General features: G+C 37.1%; 1 protein-coding gene across 1 annotated transcript in view; it reads right to left on the bottom strand.

Moving 5' to 3' along the window:
* Positions 1 to 26,163, bottom strand: part of ECI2 (enoyl-CoA delta isomerase 2) — a 390,640-nt gene extending 364,477 nt beyond the window's left edge. Inside the window, exons 1-2 of the mRNA XM_044065169.1 lie at positions 26,002 to 26,163; positions 18,545 to 18,643 (exon numbers count right to left, since the gene is read on the bottom strand). Coding sequence (XP_043921104.1) covers positions 18,545 to 18,643; positions 26,002 to 26,109 — 207 coding nt within the window. The 5' untranslated portion in view covers positions 26,110 to 26,163. The remainder of the gene's footprint in view (positions 1 to 18,544; positions 18,644 to 26,001) is intronic.
* Positions 26,164 to 26,394: the final 231 nt, after the last annotated feature.

The following is a 26,394-nucleotide window of genomic DNA, read 5'->3' as shown; positions in this document are numbered from 1 at the left end:
AATCTTAACAATGTAATAATTTATGTTATGTTTTAGTTGTGTTTCTTTACAATTTTCTTACAAACGTAGAACACCTAACCCCTTTGTTACATCCAGAGGAAGAATCTGTTTAAACCTAGTAAGTCATCATCTTCCCAAATTAATTTTAATTCTTGTTGCACTTATCCAGTATACAAGATCAGAGGGACAGAGAACATCTTGATAGTCTGTATTTTATTTTCCAGTATCTTATGATTCATGTTCACCTACATCCTTCTAGTGGTCATTTAAAAAGAACTTATGCACTCATCATAATGTTCCGAGTTGTTACCTCTCATTTGTTCTTCAACTTGTGGGTTCAAATCAGAGAGGCAACAACTCAGATGGAATGTTCTGGTGAGTACATACCATCTTTATATGAAATTGTTGCCTTCATTTGTTCTTCAACCTCTGCAACAGAAAAAAAAACTTTGGAGGCCCTCATGGAAGGATATTCTGGAGCACAGCAGAACAAAAGGAAGTCCTGTTCCTGGAAATAATGTCCAACTTGTAATGAGATATAAAGGTATGGGGGTTTAACGAGGTAGCAGTTGCACAAACCTCATCAATGGGAAGAGACCAGAAACTTGAGAAGTGGACACAGATCTAGTGGAATGGGCCTTAATCAGACAAGGCAAAGGAATGCCCTCTGTAGAATAAGCAAGGGCAATGCAACTAGTGATCCATTTGGCCAGGGTCACCTTGGAAACTGGTTTTCCCAGTTTGGATTTTGAAAAAGAAAAGCTGGTCAGACTTTCTGAAAGGTTTAGTCCTGTCCAAGTAGAAGCAAAGTTGTCTGTGCATGTCCAGCATATGAAGTTGGTGCTCTGTTTTGGAAATGATTAATCTCCCTGTATTTTTTCCTAACCTGGTTTATGTTAGCCTCAGAAGCCACCTTGGGCAGAAAAAAAGGGGTAGTATGCAAAGTAACTGTCCTTATGAAAACTTAAATATGGAGGCTTACAAGATAAAGCCTGTAATTCAGACACCCTCTAATCTGAAGTGATGGCCACTAAAAAAAAGATGTTTTTTCAGGTCAAAAACTTTAAATCAACCTTAGCAGAAGGCCTGAAAGAAGGTAAAAACTAGAGCATGCAAAACCATAGTAAGGTCCCAAGGCAGAGCAGGATCCTTAATTAGAGGGTGAAGAAGAAAGGTACCTTTCAAAAAGGCCTTATACAACAGATTTAACTGGTTAACTACTATGATCCAGTGATTTCAGCCACAGCAGTTGCGATAAAGTTTTACAGCACCATTTTACAAACAAGACTTACATGTACATTTACACATTTTCAGAGGAATACATCTCTAGCATAAATCAGATGATTTTACAAATTAAACTTACTCATGTCAAGCTAACCACCTCCATCCATTACCACTAAATGTCAATCTGCCATATTGATATATGCTTTCCTTCAACAACTCCCCATAATTTTCTCCAAAACCTGTGTGCAGAAAACTAGTGCTCATTTTTCTGTGACCTTCTCAATCCACAATATTTCATTTTTTGATACAAAGCACTTGTTTCCCTTATTTTTAAACAAACTGTACATTTCCTTTTACAGCTAGGTGTGCCTCATACCTTACTACCACATCTCTCCAATAAACAGTGTTGTGTTTATTTTCTGTGGGTACAAATGATACATGTTCATTTATAATTGGACTATTAAAATCCCTCTCTCTCTGCCATCTGAACTCATGAAGACATACAATTCTTCCAATCTCCAGTATGCCTGTACTTATGCACCTTCAGAGAACATCACTGGACTTTTTCTCACTTTCTTCTGTTATATTTTTTATTGATTTTCAAAGTTACAATTAAGAAAAATTAAATATTCCAATATACAAGTCTTAAAACAAAAGTACTTCAGACAGTTATAAACATAATATTATATAACTATGTACAAAGGTGTCTAATCCTCTTGAAGGAAGCAATTGCTTCTTAGATAAAATCATATAATTTCTGTTAGAGATTTTTCTAAGTCTGTTAGTTCTTTTCTTTAGTGTATTCATGTCCATTTGACCAACAGATAAAGTAAGGTTTTTAAATTCCTTAAATGTAGGCGAAGTTTTTTTTTTTTAGTTAATGGTAATTATCTTTCTGGTTATAGTTAATAAAGTCCATAGAACTGATAGTTTATTCCTTGAAACACATTTAGTTATAGGTGAGTTGAAGTCATTAAATATAGTCTGAAAAAAATGTATTCCAATAAGTTTCTAATTTCATACAGTCATAGAAAGCATGTTCCCAATTTGCTTTTAATTTCTTTTCACATCTCCAACAACTTTCTTGATTGTCAAACATTAAAGCTAATTTATATTGAGTGTAAAAAATCTCCATGAGAACAAGTGCCAATGATGAGATAGTGTGGTATGTTTTGAGGACTTTAGTATAAGCTTTTTCTCATCAGCTTGTGGAGGATGGCCTTTAACTACTGTAAAAAAATTCCAATAGGAGTCTTTGCTATATATTTTAATTTTTTTGATTATTTTGTGAATGTTAGACAAGTATCCGTTTCCTTGGAAAGGTTTTTTAGAAATGAATGTAATATAGTTAATAAGGTTAGGTATTTCCTGCCTAACAGAAATTTGCAACATCTCTCATTTAATAGGTATTGTCTCAATGATTGTAATGTTAACCATATAACATTAGTTAAATTATATTTATCTATAGGATAAGTGGTGGATAATACCTCTCCTTTCTCTAATAATTGATGTCAGTATATTAATTCTGCTTTCTTTAATGTTTCCATTCTATTAAGTTGAAGTGTTTCAAAATTATTAGAAGTGTAAGCTAATGGAAAGATTAAAAATATACAAGACTTAATACTAGGATTTATATTTACAAATTTTTTAAATGTAGCTAATGTAGCATTTATGTAAAGTGATGGTTCTTTATTATTTTTGTTTTCCAGAATGTATGATTTTAAGGTCCAATAAAAAAATATTTGATAAAATGAATAAATGGTCTTGCGTAGGATTGTGCATTGTGTTTAAGCAAATTTGTTCACGTAATAACTTCCATATAGATTTGTATGATGAGTTAAGCCATAAAGTAACATTTTTTACAACAGCACACATAGCATATATCTCCATATCTAGAAGAATGATACCTCCTGCCTCCCAATTTGGTAAGTAACTGTTTAAAGCAATTCAAGGTTTAAGTGGATGCCATAAAAATTTTAAAATTATTTTACTATATTTTTGTGTTATGTTTTTAGGTGGTGGTAAAGAAAAGACTTAAATGAGATATAATATTTTGGGAAAAATAATTGATTTAAATCAAATATAGCCTGTCCTCCATTGTACAAAGATATTTATTCCAATTTGTAATCAGTGTTTCTATACTGTTTATTACAGTGGTATAGTTAAATATAATAGTACCATTTAAGTAAAGTTAAATATACTCCTAAGTAGTGAAGTTTACCCTCAGTTGGAAAGTATTTTGAAAATGTTTTATGTAGGTTGGTATTTGTTTTAGGACTCTAACATAAAACGTTTGTTTTGTCATCACTAAAACGTAATTCTGAGACTTCATAAAAGTTGGTCTCGGTTTTGATTAATGCTTGTATAGAGTGATTTGCATTTGACAAAGTTAGCAGGATATCATCTGCAAATAGTCTGAGTTTTAGGTTTAGGTTTTTAGTTATTTCTATAACTTGTATGTTATCTTGTGATCTAATATTATTTGCAAAAGGCTCAATCAATAAGGCAAATAATAAAGGTAACAATGGACAGCCTTGTTTAGTTCCTTTTTTGATTGTAATAGAGCCTGATCTATAAGATCCTAATTTAACATATGCTAGCGAGTTTTCATATAAGGTCAGGATTAGATTTACAAAGGCTTTGGGAAAATTTATATTCTTCTAACGCTAAGTATAGATATCTCCAGTCTACAGTGTCAAAAGCACTATTGATGTCTAAGGAAATTAAAGTTAGATCTCTGTTTCTATATTTAGCATACTCTATTAATGTTATGATTCTTTTGATGCTGTCATAAGTATTTCTTCCTTTAATGAAGCCTGTTTGATCTTCGTGTATTAATATAGGAAGGAAATGTTTGAGTCTGTATGCAAAAATTGCATAAACATCTTACAATCTATGTTGAGTACTAATAAAGGCCTATATGAGGAACAATAATTTTCATCCTTACCAGGCTTCACTATTGGAGATATTAGTGAATATTTCCATGATGGGGGTGTTAACAGTTCTTCTTTGAATAAATTATATACTTTTAACAGTAATGACAATGATTGTCCTGACAGTAGTCTGTACATTTCTGGTAATATCTTACCTGGTCCAGAAGCCTTGTTCATTTTAAGCTTGGAGATTTGGGCCTTTAATTATGTTATTGGTTTATTAATTATGTCAATTTGAGGCTGGGATAATTTAATAGAAATATTTTTGCCAGGAAAAGCCTTAATATCGTTTATTAGGATAAAATCATGGTTTGATGTATTATAATGAAGTCTAAAGGTTTCCAATAGGTTCATAGATTCATAGGTTCATGCTAGGCTATCTGCCCTGGGGCAATTATAAGCCTAGCCCGATTCTGTATGGCTTATGCCACCCCTTGATTTGAGTATACTGTGCCCTTTTTAAGGTTTAGTTTACTGTGCCTCTGTCTAATAGTGACACGGGAGTAATCCCTGGGACAAACCTACGATCCCCCATCCACCCATCGAGATTCTTCTTGAAGAGATTCAGTGAGGTGCTCTGCCTCACATGAACTGGAATTCTATTCCAGAGCGAAGGGAGCCTCTGGGTTATGAACCTGTCCCTCCAGCAAGTTCTATTTATTTCTGTGCTGAGGTTCAAGTCCCTCGAGCGTGTGACTCTAAGGGATTTAGATTTACTGAGGTGGAGCATGTCCATTAATTCTGGATTTGACATAGCTTTGTATGTCAGGCATAGATTGCCTCGAAGTAGGCAGTATGCTACTGAGTAGAGCTGGAGTTTTTTTTTTAACAGAGCAGCATATGGCATCTGTTTGAGACCCTTGATCCTCTTGGTGAAATCTTTTGGGGTCTTTCTAATTGCTGCAGGTGTCGGGTAAGGTACATCCCAAAAGGGGCATTGTATTCTATGATGGGCCTGATGAGGGATGAATAAAGGGGCACGATTACCTCTCTTGATCTAGATGTGAAACCCTTCATGATGAGGTGGGCTATGTAGAAGGTCTTTCTAACCACTTTGGCAATGTGGTTTTCAAAGGAGAGATTGCTATCAACTTGGGTCCCCAGGTCCCTAATAACTTTCTCTGTACTTAATGGGTTTCTGCCTATGTGGTAATTTGTGGGCACATTGTTTTTGCTAAAGGGTATGACTATACATTTTTTGTTATTTAGCTTAACTATGGCGCTGGCACCAGTTATCTGTCTCTGTGAGACCTTTTTGAAGGATGTTTGTGTCAGCTGGAGAGTCGATTATGGCGCCCAGTCGTCTGCGAACTTGTTATTAAGATCAGTTACTAATTTACGTATGTGTGTTGTATATTTCTTTTATTTGTCTAGATTTAATAATTTTTTGTCCTATTTGCTAGTTGTTTTTGGCTAAAGGAATTCACAGAGTATTAGTTTAATTTTATTTTCTCAAGGTTTATCATAATTTTGTGATGTAATATTTCAGAATATTTATTATTGGTTTGTGTTACTTCTGGGATTAAGTTAATGTTGCCTTTTTGTATTTCTAGTTTGAGTCTGTCTAGTTTAGTTTGCAGATCCATCAATTCTTTATTCCATGCCTTTTTTATTAGTGTACCAAGTTAGTGTTTTACCACAGATATATGATTTTAAAAAGAGTCCCATATATTTTTTTTTAAATATCTTCAGTATTATTGATTACTAAAAAGTATTTCAGTTATATAAAATTATTTAAAATCTTTTAGATTTGTTATATATGAGGATATTCTAGTGAGTGATAGGGAGAAATATGGTTCAGTATCTATTTCAAATAGTAAAGTGTTATGGTCCGAAGGAGGACAGGCTATTAAGTCCATTTAGTTTTGTTATTAAATCATTTGATACATAAACTCTGTCAACACTCGAGTGGGTTTTATGTCGGTGTGAATAAAAAGTAAAAAATAATGAATTATGCTCAGCAAATTGGTTAATATATTTAATTGTGACTGTATCAATAAATTTTATTAGAGCTCTGGAGGCTGGAGATTTCTTTTGATTACTATGAGAATCAGTCTCTTTATCATCCATAATACAATTGAAGTCTCCTGCCATTATTAAACTGCCTTTAGCATAGTGAATAATATCCAAGTGATTGTTGACTGTAATTCCAACCTCAGGTATCCAGTATATATTACCTAAGGTGTACATTTGTTATTTATTTCAAGAGTTACTAAAACATTCAGGAAGAATCTTGACATGTTGAAAGTATTTTGGGAAGAGAGCATATAATTTCTAATTAATATATATACTCCTCTTTTCTTTTGTTTAAATGTCGATATTTTTAGTATTGTGCAATTATTGAAATTTAATTTGTATCTTCATTAGTCAGATGTGTTTCTTGAAGAAATACTAACTGAGGTTTATGTAAATTTAGGTATTTGTATAAACTTCTCCTTTTGTTAATAAGACCATTAACATTAATAGCTACTTCATATAGTATTTAAATGTGTCAGTTTATAGTAAGATATGTGGTTAATATATATATAATGACGTGTATTATGAAGAAAATGGATTATATTTAGATGTGTGTGCCACATACTTTCTTTTGTTTTAGACACCTTAAAAACCAAAACAAACATGTTTATGAAATCACAGCTATGAATAATACAACCAAAACCCGAATCTATGATGACTAAATCCTCCTGTCCGAGTAAGACACGCAGACAATCCCTCTAATCGTAACTATTATACATGGAGAGAGTCTCTCAACCTAGTATGTTCTTATGTTTAAAGAATGTGATAAGGAATTACAATTTCAGCTTGTAATAGTAAATGTCCATGCTGGTGTAAACGACCTGAGACGTACCTCCTTGGACTACATGAAAAGAGACATTGAGGAGCTCTCTGATTATGTAGCCCAGGCAGGTATGACCCTGACCTTGAGCAGTATCCTACCTTCACCAAGAATGATGCCACAATACAGAGATAAGATGATCAGCTTTAACAACTGGCTTAAACACTGGTGTCATTCAAAGGGGATCCAGTGTCTGTCTGCCTGGGATGACATGCTGGACAAGCCACGCTGCTCAAGGGACGGCTTGCACCTGTCACCCTGGGATTCCGGATATTGGCAAAGGCTCTTGCCACCCCCATAGTGCCTTTTTAGGCAAGGCTCAAATTCTAAACCTACCACCCTAGAACACAAAAAGGAAAAAAACTAAGGGTAATGCTGCTCAATGCCAGAAGTCTAAATCTCAAAATGCACGCACTCGAGGCCCTTCTCAGTATGGAGAACATCGATGTCTGTGCTGTGACAGAAACCTGGTTCAAGGCTCCTGAGAGCACCCCAGCTATCAGGTTTTACCTCATATCATGCGTTCCGCCCCAAAATCCGGACAATACCAAGAAAGGAGGGGGTATCCATATTCATCAAGGACACCCACACCTCAAGACTGGTGGCAACGCACGATGCATCGGAGACCATCCAGGTGCAATTAACCATAGGCAAGACTGCTCTGCAAATTGTAGCATGTTACAGGCCACCCTCACAAACTCAGTTACCTCACATGGCCTTCCTGAAAACACTAGAGGGGATAAATGTATCACCAAACACCATCATACTAGGTGACTTCAATTACCCTAATATAGACTGGGAACACTACTCAAGCCCAAACACCCTAGCCCAAAAGTTCCTGGAATTCATAAACTCAAATGCCATGGAACAACTAGTCACCTTCCCCACAAGAGGAGATAACATACTTGATCTCATCATCACGAACATGGGAGCACAATGTTCAACACCGGAAGTATACCCCTCACTGGTGAGATCAGATCACAAACTAATCTCGCTGGAGGTCCTCATCCCACCCCCACCTGAAATAAAAAAGACCACAGTAAAGAACTTCTCAAAAGCCGACTTCACACTTCTGAAGACTAGTGTGGTCTCCTTTAAGGCCCCCGAGCCGGCGGAAAACAGTACTCAAGCCGCTGAATCACTTACAAATGCCTTCTACCAGCACCTGCAGGACTGCATGGATAAGGCAATCCCAAGCAAAACAAAGACTCTTTGTACCAAAGGCAAGCGTCCAGTCTGGTGGACCCCAGCCATAAACAAACTCTACAACAAAAGGAGGAAGCTACTACAAGATAGAGCAAAATCCTTAAAAGGTAAGACACCCTTGATCACTATAAGTAAAAAACTAAGAGCTCTCATAAAATCATCCAAAGCAAATTTCGAGAGAAAAATAGCTAAAGACTCAAAAGACAATCATAAGGCCTTCTTTAGCTATGTTAGAAACCTGGGAGGAAACTCCCAGATATGCTCAGAGCTAGTTCAAAATGATGTGAAGATTACTGATCCTACAGACATTGCCAACATACTGGCTGACAGGTTCAGTGCAAACTCACCCCCCAAAAGGAGAGATATCTATACCAAACGATTGCAGCCCCCAAACATCTCCAGCGCCCAAGTGAGAACTGCTCTCTCCAAAGCAAAAACACAGCATCCATGGGACCTGATGGTGTCCCCGGCTGTGTGCTCCATGAACTCAATGAGGAATTAAACCCACAGCTAGGACAGCTGTTTAATCAAAGTCTTACCTCTGGATACGCACTCCAGGAGTGGCGCACTGCAACTGTGGTCCCACTTCACAAAGGCGGTGCCTCCACCGACCCTGGAAATTACCGGCCCATTAGCTTGACAAGCCTTATCTGCAAAGCCATGGAGAGGATCATAATGGACCTCATAAATAAAGACATAGGGAATTTGCAGACTTTGGATCCAACCCAGTTTGGCTTTGTCAAAGGCAGATCATGCCTTTTAAACTTGGTTGACTTTTTCGAAACAGTCACCAAAGCCATTGATGAGGGAAAGGCAGCCCATACAGCCTATCTCGATCTGGCTAAGGCCTTCGATACAATACCCCACTCGGGTATCATTGAAAAACTCAGCTTAAATGTCAACCCATACATCACAAGATGGGTTGCAAACTGGCTGAGTGACAGAACCCACAGGGTCAGAGTTGCTGGCGCCATGTCAGACTCAAAGCCTGTCACAAGTGGTGTCCCACAGGGCTCAGTCCTGGGCCCACTCTTGTTTGGCATCTACTTTTCCGAAGTACAAGCAAACACAGGAGGGTTATGGCTGACAAAGTTTGCAGATGACTGCAAACTGGGCGCCATAGTAGAAAACACATCTGACACAGATATCCTTCAGAAGGGTCTCACAGAAACGGATAACTGGTGCCAGAGCCACGGCCTAAAGTTAAATGCCAAAAATGCATAGTCATACCCTTCGGGAAAAACAAGGTTACCCCTAGCTACCAAATAGGTGGCAATCCACTGAGCACAGAAGAAGTTATCAGGGACCTGGGGACCCAGGTTGATAGTAGTCTGTCATTCGACACCCATGTAGCTAAAGTAGTTAGGAAGACCTTCTACATTGCCCACCTTATCATGAAGGGATTCTCATCTAGATCAAGGGAGGTCATAGTCTCCCTTTACTCATCACTCATCAGACCAATGATTGAGTACAATGCCCCATTCGGAATGTATCTGACCAGACACTTGCAGCAGCTGGAGAGGCCACAAAAGTTCCTCACCAAAAGGATAAAGGGTCTCAAAAATCTGTCCTATGCTGCCCGACTGAAAGAACTCCAGCTCTATTCAGTCGCCACCGCTTGCTCAGAGGTGACCTTTGCCTAACATACAAGGCCATGTCAAACCCAGATTTGATGAATATGCTTCACCTCAAAAAATCTATATCCATCAGAGCCACAAGGGCGGGAGACTTAAACCTCGACACGGCTATTAATAGGACGTGCTGGAGGGATAGATTCATCACCCAAAGACTCCCTATGCTGTGGAACAAAATCCCGGTACATGTGAGGCAGAGCACCTCGCTGGCTTTGTTCAAGAGAAATCTTGACCAATGGATGGGAGATCGCAGATATACCCCAGGGATTACCTCAGTGTCACTGCTCAACAGAGGCACAGCAAAATAATGGGTATTGTTCCCCATACTAAAGAGGTGGCATAAGCCACAAAACGATGGGCTAGGCTTGTAAATGCCCTCGGGCAAATAGCCTAGTATGAACCTATGAACCTATGAGTGAAAGATGATTTTTAGAACGGTTCATGTTAACTGTGTAAATAAATCAAGATTGCTTAATAAAAATCTGAATCCAAGGTTAAGTAGTACGATATGAGAAAGTAGTGATATATACATATTTTATATATATATATATATATATATATATATATATATATATATATATATATATTATATACATACACATATATACATTATTGCAGTGACCACTCCATAGTGGTTTATATACATTTTTCACTCTTAAGATTTAAGATGACATCTTATTGATTTTTCTGTAGTCCAAGCAAAAATGTACATAAACATGAAATTGTCTCAATATATTTTCATTACTGAATTATTACAGTAAAATCAGAATGAAGTTAACTTAAACAACCCAATTATCTGTTATATTGTTTTGATATATTCAATAATGAGTATATTTCATGTAATTCCCGAACTTTAACTGAGACCCTAGGGCAGAATATAAAATAAAATACAATTTCCTGGATTATGTCCTGCAAAGTACTAATCAGACAGCAATCAATTTAAGGGCTAGAATGCATCAATTAGAAGTTTTAATTAAATCAAATGTATGCTTAAATGGTTGAGATATGAAATCATTTACTCTTATGAATTATGGTCTTATAAAAGTTTGGAATTTTTGAAAAAAGTATCAATATTGCTAATTATCCATAATATCAAATCTTTCAAGACAAATGAAGTCCAATACGAGTGATAATAAGTCAACAGCTTGCTGTCTATACAGTTAGAAGCAGCTAATTATGTATTTTTCATCTCTCATTTTATTCAGTGCATAAACTATGTTACACAATTTATATTGTAAAATCACGGTTAAATAACTGCAGACAAGTGCATTTTAGAATACTATACTACATGCAGCACAGCACTGCTGTTGAATTCAAGATGATATTTAAGTTTCTTGATATGAAACAGTTACCCTCTCATATACTTTTCTTCCATATATTAAGCTGCACTCCCAGACTGTTAAGAGAAATAAAACTGAAGACTGGCAAAACAAAAAGTTGGAACAAAGTTTTTCAAAAGTTCATTTACCTTTTACTCAGATGATGTGCAAACTCAGAATACATTAGAAGGATGGGGGCTTGTGTCATCAAGAAGGGCCTAGACTAACACTTCTGTTCTCAGTTTACTATTCAGTTTCAGTAAAACTACATTTGCTTCTCCCCCCATTTGGTATTGTCCAATTCCCTCTTTTAAAACAACCACAGCTGCATGAAGAGAAAGAATCAAATGACTCAACAAAATCAGACATCAGAAACTTGGCTGTTTCTTCACAAAAGGGCAGCCTAAAATATCCCTAATGCAGTAGTGATCTGCCACTGCTCATGTACATTAAATTCTGTCCCATTACTGTGAGAAAACAGCAACTGTACAGAAGCCAAACCATTTGCCGGTTATCAGCAGAGTTCAACCTATTGTCATATGCTATCATGACAGATCAGAGTAACTAAACAAAGCCTTTGCAACTGCAAAAGGAAATAAGGAAAATCAGGTCTTACTTGCTTATAACAATGTTCGACAATACAGCTGGGAATGAAAATGCTCTTTAAAGGCTGCTATCATAATTACCTCAACTGAAGTAGATGTACTTGTTCAGGACTTTTATTCATAAAAATGTACTGAACTGCACGTAGAGAGTCCAAGCCTGTTCGCGATGTCCGATATGATATCATCAAGGAAACGACAGTTTATTGCAGGTCCGTGATGGCAAGATAGCTCCCCTGAAGCTGCTGTGCGAACAAGCTCATCTAAAATGTTGTATCTATCTCGTGAGGCTGGCGGGAACAGAAACCAGAGGGACAGCACAAAATGGAGAAGATTTAGGTAGGTCTCGTGCATAGCATTAGCGGGAAAATAAAATTAAAAAAAAAAAATCTAAAGATAGTAACACTAATGCCTGCACGAGAATGAAAGTGAAACAATTAAAACGAAAGCGAAACATCACAGACTCTCAATGCATCATTATTCAGACCAGTCCGTCTTCTTATTTAAAAAAGAAATAAATAACACAGTGAAAGCCTGCCATTTCACCAGTACATTTCAAACAATTAAATCATTTACTTTAAAGATCACAAGTCAAGGGCACATACCTAGCCACTATCTTTGCATGCCATTTCAAGCTTCCTCAACATCAATCAAGAGAATACACACAGAACCTAAAATATGCCCTAGAATCTTATTTAATGAAGCATTCATTTACATTTAAAGATTTTTTTTTTAGGATAAATAAATAGTGAACTAAGAAGACATGTTTTATTGATTGGTAGTATTTATAGTGTTTAGAGACTATACATTTTCTTCTGATTTGACATTAGTCAATGTGTTTAAATGCTTGTAATGATTAGATGACAAAGTAAGGTAACAGAGTTTATGATAAGATTATTAGTTCAGATCTAAATTATAGTTCAGCTTTAGCTACTATGGGATATTTAAAGCTAGTATTGAATAATAAAATTCTGAATATTACTTGAATTGTTAAAATATTCTTATAGTATAGCTTTTGATATACTATTTAAGCTAGTATGAATTCCATAACTATTTATAACAGACATAAAAATGGAAATGAAAAAGGTGTACCTGCATTAAATGATGGCTTTATGTTGAAAACATTATTTTACATTTTCTTATTTCCTTTCTCCTTTCTTTCCCCATCTTTTTTCCTTTTATAGAGTATAGACAAGAGAACTTAATAGCAGTATTGCTTTAGGGAAGAGGAAAAAAAAAAAAGAACAAAAAGTTATTTAATTGTCTTTCAGCCTTTTCTTCTGTTCAACCATCTTCCATTCATTCCTCTCAGCGTTTCTCTTGGGTGTGCTATTTGTCCGGTCCATAACTTCAACTTGATCAATTATGTTAAGTAAATATTTTGTTGCTGTGTCCAGTGAGTCAAATATTTTGATACCCTCAGGAAGGACGATTTTCAGTTTGCCAGGAAACAATAAATGAGTTTTCAGTCGTTTTTACTTCAGAGCTTTTAGGATGGGGTAAAATTCTCTTTCTTTCTGTTACCACATTTGAAGAATGATCATTGTCAAATCTGATAAGTAATCCTTGGTATTTTATTGTAGAATTTGGCCAAACTGTTTTTAGGATTCTTTATCCTGACAGGAAAACATTCTCATTTTAATGGATCTTGGCTTAGATTTTGCTGATATAGATGACACAGCAGTTAAGGATCTGTGGGGCTCATTCTATGCCATAGGACAATGACTGAGGCAGATTAAGTATAGTTGGTATCCATGGAGTAGGGAAATTAGTGATGTTATCTCCTTCCGATTTCTCCTGGAGCCCATATATATGAAGACTATTCCTTATGGACCTATTTTCCAAGTCATCCAGTTTGTCTAATAGATAGTTGTTTTGTTTTAGCAGAAATTCCGAGTGGTGTTCCTCTTTAGCTAGTAATTTTTCCATATCATTTAGAGACTGTTCCATCTGTGAAATTTGGGTCTTATGCTGTAAAACAATTTCTTGTAGTTGCTCAAGCTGCTGAGAACATTTGCCCCTGAATGAATCTAGTTTATTGTCCATTTTTATCTATTTTCAAGGATAGATCCTGTATATTTGTTAAAAGTGAATGTAATTCCTTTTTGAGAGAGGAGTCTTGAGATGAAGTTTTACTGACTCATTATGGTAAGCTGAGTTAAGGTTTCTCCTTGTCAAGGATGAATATGACAGGAATTTTTTGTTATAATTTAAAAAAAAAAAATAGTTGAATTATTTCCCCAGTTGTTTAGAAATGATATCAGTAAGTTCATTAAAATTTATTTATGATGAAGAAATTCCGGTCAGAAATACAATCCAGGATAGAGAGCTCTTGAAGAGTGCTGCTACCAGATCACAATCTTGGCCATGCCCCTCTGGACCTCTTCTCACTTTGAAAGAAAGCATGGCCTTCAAAGATAGGCCATGTACGGTGTCAAGAATGTAATGATTCATTGTACTTCAATGAGGTTATTTTTTTCATCACATCCCTCTGCCATCTGACCTGTACTTGCACTACTCTTACTAGTCTCTCACAACGTGATTCAGGATATAATAAAATCACTAGTTTATTCCTTAAGACAGACTGAATTAAGCCTAGAAACATCTCATGATAAAGACTGACAAAAAGTGACTTCACTGAGATGCATGTGGTCAAACAATCAACAAAACTGTGATACAGTCACTGACAACAATGGAGTGGAGGTGACATGCAAAGTGGCACTGTGGATATGGTGAGTAATTCACACCCAATGTCATGGTCATCAGCTGCACCTCCTTTGTGGTAGGCCACAGCTACACTCCTGATATCCACCACTACAAAAGCAGATGCAGCAATTTCAAACATTTTCATTGCTGGGAAAGGACTGAAAAGTACTGACCACTATTCAATCCTACAGGCTGATCTGGCCAGTGGATGCAGTCTCATTCTTAAGCCTCCATCTGTCTATTCTAAACATGGATGCCCCACCTCTATGCCAGTAGGTTAACATTTTTGGAATTTCAAATGTTGACCTTGGTGTACTACAAGTACTTCAGCTCAGCATAATACGGGTATGGGCAAACACATATAGTTGTTAAATACAGTAACATGGGTGTGTACCTGGGTGAACATTTACAGTTACTAAATAACAGTAACAGAGGCATGTGCAAGTGCAAACCTATATGGCTGCAAACTGTACAGTAAACCACTGTATAACTAGAAGAAAACTTAGGCCAAGAGTTAAGTGAAAAGCATTCTATTTACATTTTAATGCTATATGGCCCTCTTCAGGAGGATTCTTGATGGGTGGATGGGAAATAGAAAATTCACCCCAGGGATCACTCCACTGGCTTTACTTGACAAAGGCACTGGGACTAAGGTCGGGTGGCAGAATGATAGGGTAATCCTATGGGCTAGGCTTGTAAAGGCTCCAGGGCCATTAGCCTAGTACACACCTATGAACCCATCTACAGGTAACATAAAACACATTCTATATACAGTTAGTTACTGGTCTAATATCCTACTGGCTTTCCCTTTAGAAGCACCAGAAGAAAGAACCAGAAAAAACAAAATCTTGCATAATTACTGTCTTTCGCACACAAAAGCATGGGCGCGCACACACACACACACACACACACACACACAGACACACACATATATAAACTAGAGCTCAGATTCAGCATCACTCATTTCAGGATACTATATCAAGAATGACTGTAGTGATATGCAATTCCATTACAAATGAAGATTGTGTACTTCCATCTATTTTCTGAATGCCTTGTCCCCGAGGGTTGCAGTGGTAGTGCACTGAGCAAGACAGGATCAGACTTGCTTATCCCCAGCAAGTTTCCAGATTGTTGTGGGGAAAGAATCTCTCCAACATTGAAAAACACAAATGAAATGCAAGTAACTGAAAAATATCACAAGCTGGAGCATGTGGAAAGGTAGAGGAACGGTTTACTCCTTGAATCTCTTCAGCATGTTCTGTTCCAGCCTTGAGGCCTTCTAGTAGGCGGTGTCTGGTACACCTCTGTAGGGAGACAATGAGAGCATCTTCACTATGTGCTCAAACCTACAACTGGCTCCTCTTCATGCAGGAGAGCAACTGAGCTAACTCTGTGATCCACTATTAATGAGTTTCTCATTAAATCATGGACAGATAGTCCAACAACTCTAAAAATTAACCTTATGTCTGACATTAATACCCATTATTTCATCCTTTTCAGCACTACCCAAATTTCATGACTATAGGCGAGGATGGTGATGTAGAATGGATGAGTTACAGCAGAAAATTCTTCGTTATGCAAGAACTAAAAATGCCTCTTCTTCTAAATCATAACTATAGCACACTACGCTTCCAGCGCAAATATTAAATGTTACAATCTATACTGAAAATCTGAAAAAAAAAATGCTCCAGCATGTTTGGCAGATTTTTATACCCTAGCTATGATACAGATGTATTTTTGACCATAACAGTACATCCTTCAATTGGTTCCTAAATTTAATTTTTTTTGTTTAATTTTTATGCTGATTCATTATCCATCAGTGATGTAATAAGCACTGAATAAGCACCGATATTTTCACATACCACATTAATTCACAGATATTTCAATACCTGCTATGTCTAATGCACATCACATCAGTAAGATGTTACTGCAATGTATTAATGCTTTTTTGATGTACATAAAGATTTTCATTAGCTTAGTACTACTACAAGATGTATTTTTCTACACACAAGAAACAAACAATTGTTGTGAAGAGCAGTCTATTTTTATGCTTTTTTCTTTCAATTGATAATTTACTATATTTCCTGTGATGAAAGGAGGTACTGCCAGCACAGCTAGCTGGGATTTTGTAAATAATTATATGCCATTTGTGAATATCAAACGGATTTATACATGATGCTTGTGTTACAACGTATTACAACTTTATGTCATACAAGATGCTGGTGTTAACAAATGTAGTAGAACTGTATGTCATGTATATCAAACTAATTTGTATAGATGTTTTTGTGTTGAAAATCTATTTGTAAATTGCTTGTGTTTGAAATGTATGCACAGTGTACCTTACTAGAGAGAACAGAAATGTACATGCACTATTGTAACCGTTTAAATGAATATGTTTTAACAGAGGAAACTGGAGAGTTAACCTCAGTCCAGCAAACTTTACAAAAACATCTGAAATTAAATCACTTTATAGGCTAGGCCATAAATATGCTAGCTCACAGGTTTCAATGCAGCCAGAGACACAAAATCTGTACTAGGAAGCTTTCTGCATTGTCTTTGGGGTGAACTAATTACTAGTCTTGAAGCATAGAGATATGCAATTGTTTTATGACTTCCAGCACCTGCCAAAAATCTGAGCAAAAGCCCTTGTGTGCGTATTTTACAAGTAGTTGCCAAATACTGCCAGCTGCCAGCAATGGGGTTTTGCATGAGAACTAGAAGTCAGATGACCAGAAATGATGTCTTCCTGCAAGCTATCCCAGGAGTAATATTTTAGATATTATTTTGATAAGTCTCTTAGAGTGAGAAAGTGCATTCTGTATTCTGTCTTGGACCTGACAACAAGAACCACTCACCACATCATCTGCCTTGCTCTATTAGTAAGTTACTAGGAATGGTATAATTCTCTTAGATTCAGTCAGGAATACAGTGAAGCTTAGTTAAGATATTATTTTTTATTTAAATGAGACTATCCTTCAAAGTTGTTTTAAATATTTACTGTGATTCTGAACTCTGATGTCACTGTGAATATATATTTAGTACTGTCTTGTTCTTTTATTATTAAATATATTTAAACCTTTCATTGTGGCTGATCTTTGTAGATGATATTTAAGTTTTGAGAGTACTTGCATATTTGGTGAAAATGTGTGGGCCACTCCTAACAGCTTTGCTCTTGGTCAAACTACCATTTGTATTAATACCAATTTCACTCAGTATATTGGGTACCCTTGAAAGATCCTTAAGGTAGCTGACAGGAGTGCCTGGTGGCAGTCATAACTACCTTACAGTCTGAGGAAATAGGGGGCAAAGCTAGTAAAACTATGCCGGCCTTTCCCAGGTGTGTGTGTAAAGCAAATCTCCAAAAGTGTGCATGCCAGCTACTTGGGCAGGGACATGAAGCACTGGTTGGACAGAGTGTTGGAGCACTTGGCCTAGAACCCTGGCTAAGGACTCAGCTCTATAGCTGTGCCAGTGGAGAGTCTTACTGGCCATCTGGAGAAAGGTAAAGGAACCAGCCCTGGACTGACTGTGGTCTCTGTGTGCTCTTAAGGGAAATTGCACTTGATGCACAGAGCTGCATCTGGAAATACTGTGTGTGTACCTGTTGTCCTCCCAGTGAACGTCCCCCCACAAGTGCCAGTGGTGAGGACAGAGGCGCCTTGATTACTGGCCCAGAGGTGGGATATCCACGTTGCATATTGGCTGGCAGTTGTGGATCATCACACTTGCAATTACTATTCACAGATTATGGAATCTGCTCTCTTCAGGTCCCTTCTATAATTGGGTTCTGCTCAATGGATAACTTGCATAAAAAACATAATAAATAAATCTAAATAAAAATACTTACACTGAAATGCTTGTATTTAAGTGACATGTTTCAGTCCTGACCAGAACTTAAAATACAAGCATTTTTTCACAGTACTACAGAGGCACATCTTACTGCAAATACTAAGTCAGACTTCCATGCTTTCTGTACAAGACAAATTAGTTCAACACACATCTTTTATCTTAAAAGCTGCTATTATTAATATTTTTTATTTAGATATGATCAGTAACAGAAAAAGGTAAAGTAGCACTACATTACCTTGGACAAACTACCAAGTGCATTCCATGCATCCCATTTGGCTTTGTTAACAAAATCTAACATGCCTGGTTTTGATACATTGCAGGGACCTTGTGTTGCCTAAACGGGAAAAAAAAGCACTTTATATCAGCAATGCAGAAAATGGTACACCAACATTAAAAGCAAGACTGCATAACAACACATCAAATCAAAATCAGTATCATTCATGTGTGTCCACTTTTACTATTATTTGCAAAAATCAGTAATTATGAGAGGCTGTCATCTCTTACGGCAGTATGTACAGATGTGAATAAGCATCTACAAGATTTCTATTAACATTAAAGAAACAAGTAAGATGACTAGCATATTAATAAGTATACTGTGTATTTAAAAAAGGGAAGGGACCATTTAAATAATTGTTTTAACTCATTCACACCACAATATCTTTTTCAGCATACTTCCATTTAACTCTCATAGCTCCTTATGGCATCCGGACATTTTTGGGATGGACTTCCTTATTTCAATAACCTACCAATTAGTGATAGTTACAACATCCTCTCTTTTGCAACCTAACAAAATAACACAAACTTAACTTGCACGTCCTGCAATGGAGAAATAGAAATAACTGACAGTGATTTATCTCATTTATATTTCTATAACCAAGAGAGCTACATGGGATTGTGAGTCATGGTGTGAAAAGTCATGGTTGGAGACAAAAAATGCATTGCCACTGCCCATGTATAGCACACTATGCAGCAGATATTGCTAGCAGTTTGCTAGTACCCATAAAGACAGACATTTCTTCCACATGTACTTTATATTTCCCAAACATGATGACTTACAAACTATTGTATGGCATTAGGTGAACCCTTAGATTAATGTTGATGAAATTTGTCACTGATATTTGAACTGAGATAATTTTATAATTATATATTGTTAATTATAAAATAAGCATTCTTTTACATTTCTGTAAAATCTCAAACAAACACTCAGAAAAAGAATTCCTTGCCATCTTGTGAAAACTCAAGTCTGCCTGAACAAACGTGATCCAACACTCTATATCTAGATTATAAAGTTTCCAAAATGTGAGCAACTGTTCATGAAAAACATAATTCTAGATGTGTGCATTAAAATGTACTATTGTATCAATGTAGAGATTTGAATACACTAACAATTGCTGCAAAGGAAACACTTTACTGATAATATTGCTACTCAAACCTTAGATTTTCTTTACTTATGCTTTTCCTGTTTTCCTTCATCCTGTTTTCACCATACAAGATCCCCAGACCCCTCTTTGATATTCAAAATCACTTCAGCAAACAATACCATCATTACTCCAGTCTCCTACACTAAACCCCTGGGAGTAGCAATAGACCAAAACATGAACTTTAATCTACACATAAAATCAAACAATCAAGAGTCCACAAAAATGGGTGGCCTGTACAGGAACATACTTTTCCTCACAGACAAATCCAAAATCTTCACTGCCAGAAGCCACCTTCTCTCCACGCTCCTATATGCATCTCCCATCCTTACTAACCTCAAGAAAATTTACATAAACTAGACAACTGCTATAATAAAATAGCAAAGTTCACTACAGATCCCATCACTGTCATGCTCTCAAAGAACTCTCATGGCTAGAATTCCCCAATATACTAATTTTAACCAACTCTCCACTGCCCACCAAATAACCGACCAACCTGAAAAGAAAACCCGCTCTCAAAGGCCTACTTACTCACTATTCCAATAACCGGACCCTGCTCTCCTGTAACAACAGCCTAGTAAACATCACTAAAAATAGCAATAATGCTGGTGACTACCTATACTCAAATAGTATTGCTAAAATATGGAACTCCCTACCCACTGATATTAGATCCAACTCCAGCACCACCAAGTTTAAGAAAAGTACAGTTGTGTACCTACCATAAATGTAGATGTTAGAGTGTATTCACTGTTGCAGTCATTACAATTGGGGTTATCCTACTGGCATGCTACCCGCAGTCGGCCTGAATTCCAAAGTCCTGGTCTGGCTTCGGTTGCTGTCGCCTCCTCCCTGACGTCAGTGTGCCAGGGGTATAAAAGATGCACTGGGTGCTCATGTGCCAATTTTGTGAAAAAAGTGCTAGTTTTCCCCCTAAAGGGGCTGCCAAAAGATAAGTGCTCGGTGCTGGCAGGGGAAAGTCATTGAGACTGTTTCCTGCATGGCTGTGATTTATCTTCTCCACTTTTGGAGGTAGAAGCACCCCATTGTTTAGACCTGTATGAGCCCTGGGGCTGGGATCTGCCTCTGGGCCGTCTGTATCTGCCTCTTTGCGGCCTGACACTGGAAAGGACCAATTCTTTGCAGGCCAGTTCCTGCTAAATCTGGGAGGTTGTACCTGTAAGAAATCCTTGACTGTTTGCATAGATTTAGCTTTGCCCTCCATTTTCTTCAACACCTCTTCTGCTTTAACACCAAACAAGGTATCATGTTGTAATGGAGCATCTAATAATTTTGCTTTAACATGATCAGGCAGATTCTGTTCCTTTAACCAAGCATGCCTCCTAATGAGGGAACCCGTAACAGTGGCCCTGCAGGAGGCCTCCAGAGAATCAAAACCACATTGCAAAGTATGCTCTCCCACTTGTTCAGCTGCATGCAATAAATCCTGCATTTCTTTGTTTTCTGCACATTCAGAATTTGTAAACATTTTCTGTTTTAGTAGTGACATAAGATATTGTTGATATTTAAGCATATGAAACTGACAATTTAAGACCCTTACAGCCAAAGTAGCAGAAGTGTAAATCTTTTTCCCCCATCTGTCCAGGGCCCTTGAATCCCTATCAGAGAGAATAGGGTTTTTTGCAGAGGACACCTTGACCCCTTTGGGACCCTGAGAAATAGTTTCTGGGTCAGCAGCATGGTTTCTATAAAGAAATTTATGTGAATCATGAACCCTGTAGTATCTGTCTGGCTTAACAGGAGCTGGTGGTAGAGAGTCAGGAGTGAGACTGGACTCTATAAACACATCATCTACAATGTCTAAAACAGGAGGAATAGCAAGGGGCCTGTGCTGTGGTAGTAAAAGAAAATCTCTGAGCCTTTTCTTAGATTCTAAGTAATCTTGGCTTTCCCAATGAAAATGCTCCCTCATAGTATGCAGGGTCTCCCCAAAGGAATAATCTTCAGGAGGAGAGGCTGAAGGGATAGATTCTTCAGCATCAGAATCCTCGTAAGGAGGAAGAGAGCATCCCTGTTCAGAAGAGGAATCAGAGGAAATGGAAAATTGATCTGAAGATTCATATTCTGTCTCTTGCCTAGGTCTCTTATCAGGAGGGGGATGGGAACCCCTGATCAAAGTAATTAGGTCTTCGGCCATTTTAAGCAACTGTTTTTTAGGCATGGAGGCCTGTCCTGGTGAAAGTTGTACTTGTTTCTTTGTCTTTAGAGGTGCTTTAGTCTTTGCGTTTGAAGCTGAAGTTGTTTTTACATATAACTGTGTAGGCCTGAAAACACCCTCAGAAGCCAATGCCTGCTCAGCGGCTCCAGACCCATCTGAGGGAATAGTTTTCAAGGGTCCAATACCTTGAGTTTCCAGCAGCCTAGCTGGCTCCACGTGAGAGACGGAAGCGGCCTGTGGCTCTGAGGTAGCGGGCGTCAGGGGCTGCAAAAGCACCTCACCGAGAACCGGCGACTGGCCTAGCTGAAGCCTCGTCGGTTTTGGACCTCGGATGCCTGTCCTTTCTTTGTGTTTTTATAAATTCCAGTAGTCGGCTGTTCCGACGGCATTATATAATTAAATCTTCTGCCAAAATAATGAAATGCAAAATCGTACCGACGCTTAATAGTGCGTTGGTTAAATCTAGCACAAAACCGACAACTAGCAACGACGTGGCCAGGGCCTAGGCAAGGAATACGGTAAAAATGAAAATCCTTATGAGGTATTTGCTTCCCACAAGAAATACAATTATTAACTTTTTCTGACATTGGTCTGGAGCAATAAAAAAGTTTCCCCAACAGGGTGAGCAATAAAAAAAGTTTCCCCAACAGGGTACTTAGCTTTAATGAAGACTTTGGATCTGAAATTCAAACTTGAAAATCTCAGGAGTCAGCCGACCGGCACTCACGAACTGCTTTTGCTTAGGGCACCACACGGCAAGAAAGACTGAAGAAAATGGCGTTAGCTGCATCTTTTATACCCCTGGCGCACTGACGTCAGGGAGGAGGCGACAGCAACCGACGCCGGACCAGGACTTTGGAATTCAGGCCGACTGCGGGTAGCCTGCCAGCAGGATAACCCCAATTGTAATGACTGCAACAGTGAAACATGATGAACATCTACTAAAAGATTACCTAACATCTACCTGGCTCTGCTCATGTACTAACCTTGGATAACTTTCCGTCACTCAGATATAACATCTTAACTATACTACCATCCACTCAATAACTGCTGTAACCTTCTCCCTTACCTATATCCCTTATCGTTCTCGCAGTTGTAAACTCTATTCTGTCAGATGACAAACTAAATGTACTGTAGAGGTGTAAGAAAATCTAAGAGATGCTGTACAGTATTTGTACTTTGTGTCAATCTCATCTCTCCTCTCATGTATATATTTTTGCGGATTAATCTCCTATGTATATAAATTGCTTTACTGATCTCTGCTAGACTGTAAGTAGATACATATAAGCTGCATAGTAAACTTTTTCTTTATAGTACTAAACATGGGTTAGTAAAAAATGTACTTTGCTGGGGCTTTTCTCCTCGGGCCTCCCCTGAAAATGGACACTGTTGTCCAGTCAGACCATCCCGGTAAACAAATGTTAAACAAATAAAAATTTTCAGCTTGACATTTCATCAGTGTTCCAGAATGCAAATATGTATTTAGACTGCTACAGGTATGGCATTTACACAGCTCAGCGGTGTTAATGAGTTAAGGCCAGCATAACAGGGTAAGTGCTAAAGTACCAAGGTCAAGGTCAGTTAATCAACTAAGTCTAGTTTGGCTATCACTGCACTGTAGACCAGAATTGCAAAACAATATTATAGACTTCAATGCATATGGCAAAGTGAGACTGATAATACACAAACAAACATAAAAAAAAAATATATATATATATATATATATATATATATATATATATATATATATATATATATAGAGTAATATATCAGCAACCTAATTCAAACAAGTAAATCTATCAACTACAAACCATATTTCAACTAACTATATCTAAAAATTGAAACTACCAGGAGTACCATATGATCTATAATTTGTTCCATTACCCAAGTGCAGTAAACTCTCAGTTAATCGGAACTCAAGCAACCAGAAAAAAAAAAAAAAAAAAAAAAAAAAAATCAAAGAAATACAGTACAGTATGAACAATTCAGTTTTTCATGCGTTACACTGTTTTCCCCCTGCAGAAACATATACCTTACATTTTGAGAGTTTTAAAAAGGAAGATACAAATAAATTTTCCTCTCTAAATTCTCCTCTCCCCAACCTGAGAACAAGTTAGTTAAACCAAATAAGTCAAATCGCTAAAATGTCAAAATTTGCTTCATACTCGCTCATTCGGTTTGCATCAGATTGCACATTCTCTCTCTGATCTCTCTCACACACACTCTTCAGCTTTCATATCTCTCTCCTATCTCTCACACATTTTCACTTCTGCTTTCATACAAGCATTCATTCACTCGCTCTCTCTCCACTTTCTTACACACACACTTCAGCTTTCATACATCTCTCCAATCTCTCACATACAGTCCCTTCTGCTTTCATACATGCATTTACTCTCTTTCTCTCCCTATTCAATTCATGCAATTCCAATCCACTCAGCGTGCCACTGAAAACCGTTCCGCATGCCATGCTTTCTAGTGGAAACAAGTTTAACGGAATCAACTATTCTTTTTTTTAAATGTACTACACGAGTTATTACTATCATTCCATTTTTTTAAAGTTGTCCAGCAACTGTTTACAGGTAGATTTGGCACACATCAGAATAGAATGTAGTTCACACAAGGATAGTTCCAAGTGCTTTATTTTGAATGGCACACACAAATCAGTCCAATGTCAAAACAAATTTTGGCAAACTTCTGAGGAATAATACCCCCCCCCACACACCCCTCAAATCTTGTGTGTGTGTGTGTGTGTGTGTATATATATATATATATATATATATATATATATATATATATATATATATATATTACACCCAGTTCAAACTCTCACAAAAAAAGACTACTCTACTGTATGCAAAAGTTGGTTTTGCCTAAATTTCTCTGCTCATTCAGCTGTCACTCAGGAGGTGTTGACTGACTGACAAGTTTCCCAAATAAAACTACAGCAGATATCCAAAATAGTGTGCAACAGGTTTGTGTAAAAAAGCAAAACAGAAGAACTTGCAAAGGATAAGGCTTAGTACCCACAAAAAACGAGGAAGATGGGATATGATATTTCAAGTAAAATGTTGCCACTGCAAATATTTGCGATGTCTGAGAGGCACAGAAAATAACAATTTGGAATGGGTTGTCTGGGAAAAGGACTGGAAGGCTAGAAGTGATAAAACAATGACCAGGGGTGGAAATGGTATGACAATGACCAAGGTAAAAGATGGCACCTACATGATGATTCACGGATTCAAGGTTTGCTACTAATGGACAGACACATTGAGGTAATATTTAATCCTGCAAGGCATCTCAAGCAGATCTTCGCAGCCAATCCACTATGAATCTTTAGTGAGGCCTACCAGTAAATACAATGAAACATTCTGCTCCTATTTAATTTACACTTTTCAAAAGATATAGAAAGAAAATGAAACGGACTACAAAACCTGAATAAAATACTTGCTAACTTTCTCATTCTCATACAGATTACTTGTAACTTGAGGTTAGCTGTCAGAGTTTAGCTATAACTGTACATTATCCGAGAGAGATTTTCTCTTGATACAAAATTCCTATTCAGCAAACACAATATTTGGTTACATTATCTTGTGACTAGATATTAATGTAAATCAGAAAACAGCTTATGACAAGGCATCGTACAATACTATAGAATATGTGCAAGACAAAACAGTAGTTTAGATATTTTTAAAAACAAAATGAATAGTTATATGAAAGATGTAAAGTACAAATGGGTATATCAGTTTTCAGGCTTCTCTGTGATACAAGACTGAAACCACAAAGAAAGCTTCCTTCCTTTCACAACCACATATCTCCAAAAATAAAACTATTTGCAACATTAGTACTTGTCTGATGGTGGCACTGTACTTAACTTTAGCAATTTAATGGAAAGATGTCTGTTCTGACAAGAGACAAATCCAGGTGTGTTTCCAGGTGCCCCTCAACATTAAACATACACACTGGTTTTACACGATCACATAACATGTCAAAAATAGATAAGGAATTTGACTCTATAGTCTACATCTGCAATCACTATTACACTTTACTATCTGCAATAAGCAATGTGTTCTTTGGCCACTTAAAGACTCAATGCCATACCTGCTTAAACAATGCATAAATATGCAGTTTTGTTTCATTCCCAGGGTCCTGCTTCAGAAGCTTTAACTGTTCCACTGCTTTTTCAAATTCCTCTTGTGTTGCTCTCATAGCAGCTGCAGTTGTATGCACATTAACAAGTGGTACATGAAGAGGTCTAACCAGTCTGGAAAATAACACAAAACAAAAATGACAATTAGACTGCATTAGTGCATTTCAAAACTCACTCTAGCAAACAAAGCAGCAGCTTGAAGTCTTTGATGTACTCTGTCTGTTTGGCTTTAAAAAAAATGCTCTTTTGCTTCTAGTAAACTGGACAGGACATCAGAAATGAAGTTTACTGAACCTCACATTCAACAGGTCTATTAACCATTAAACCCATTAAAGTGTCATGAC

This window comes from Protopterus annectens, chromosome 3.part0 (genome assembly GCF_019279795.1).
Source record: "Protopterus annectens isolate FY-2018-M chromosome 3.part0, PAN1.0, whole genome shotgun sequence".
Lineage (NCBI taxonomy): Eukaryota > Metazoa > Chordata > Ceratodontiformes > Protopteridae > Protopterus > Protopterus annectens.
Note: the sequence above shows the minus strand (reverse complement) of the source record. Positions and strands in the feature narration are given on the sequence as shown.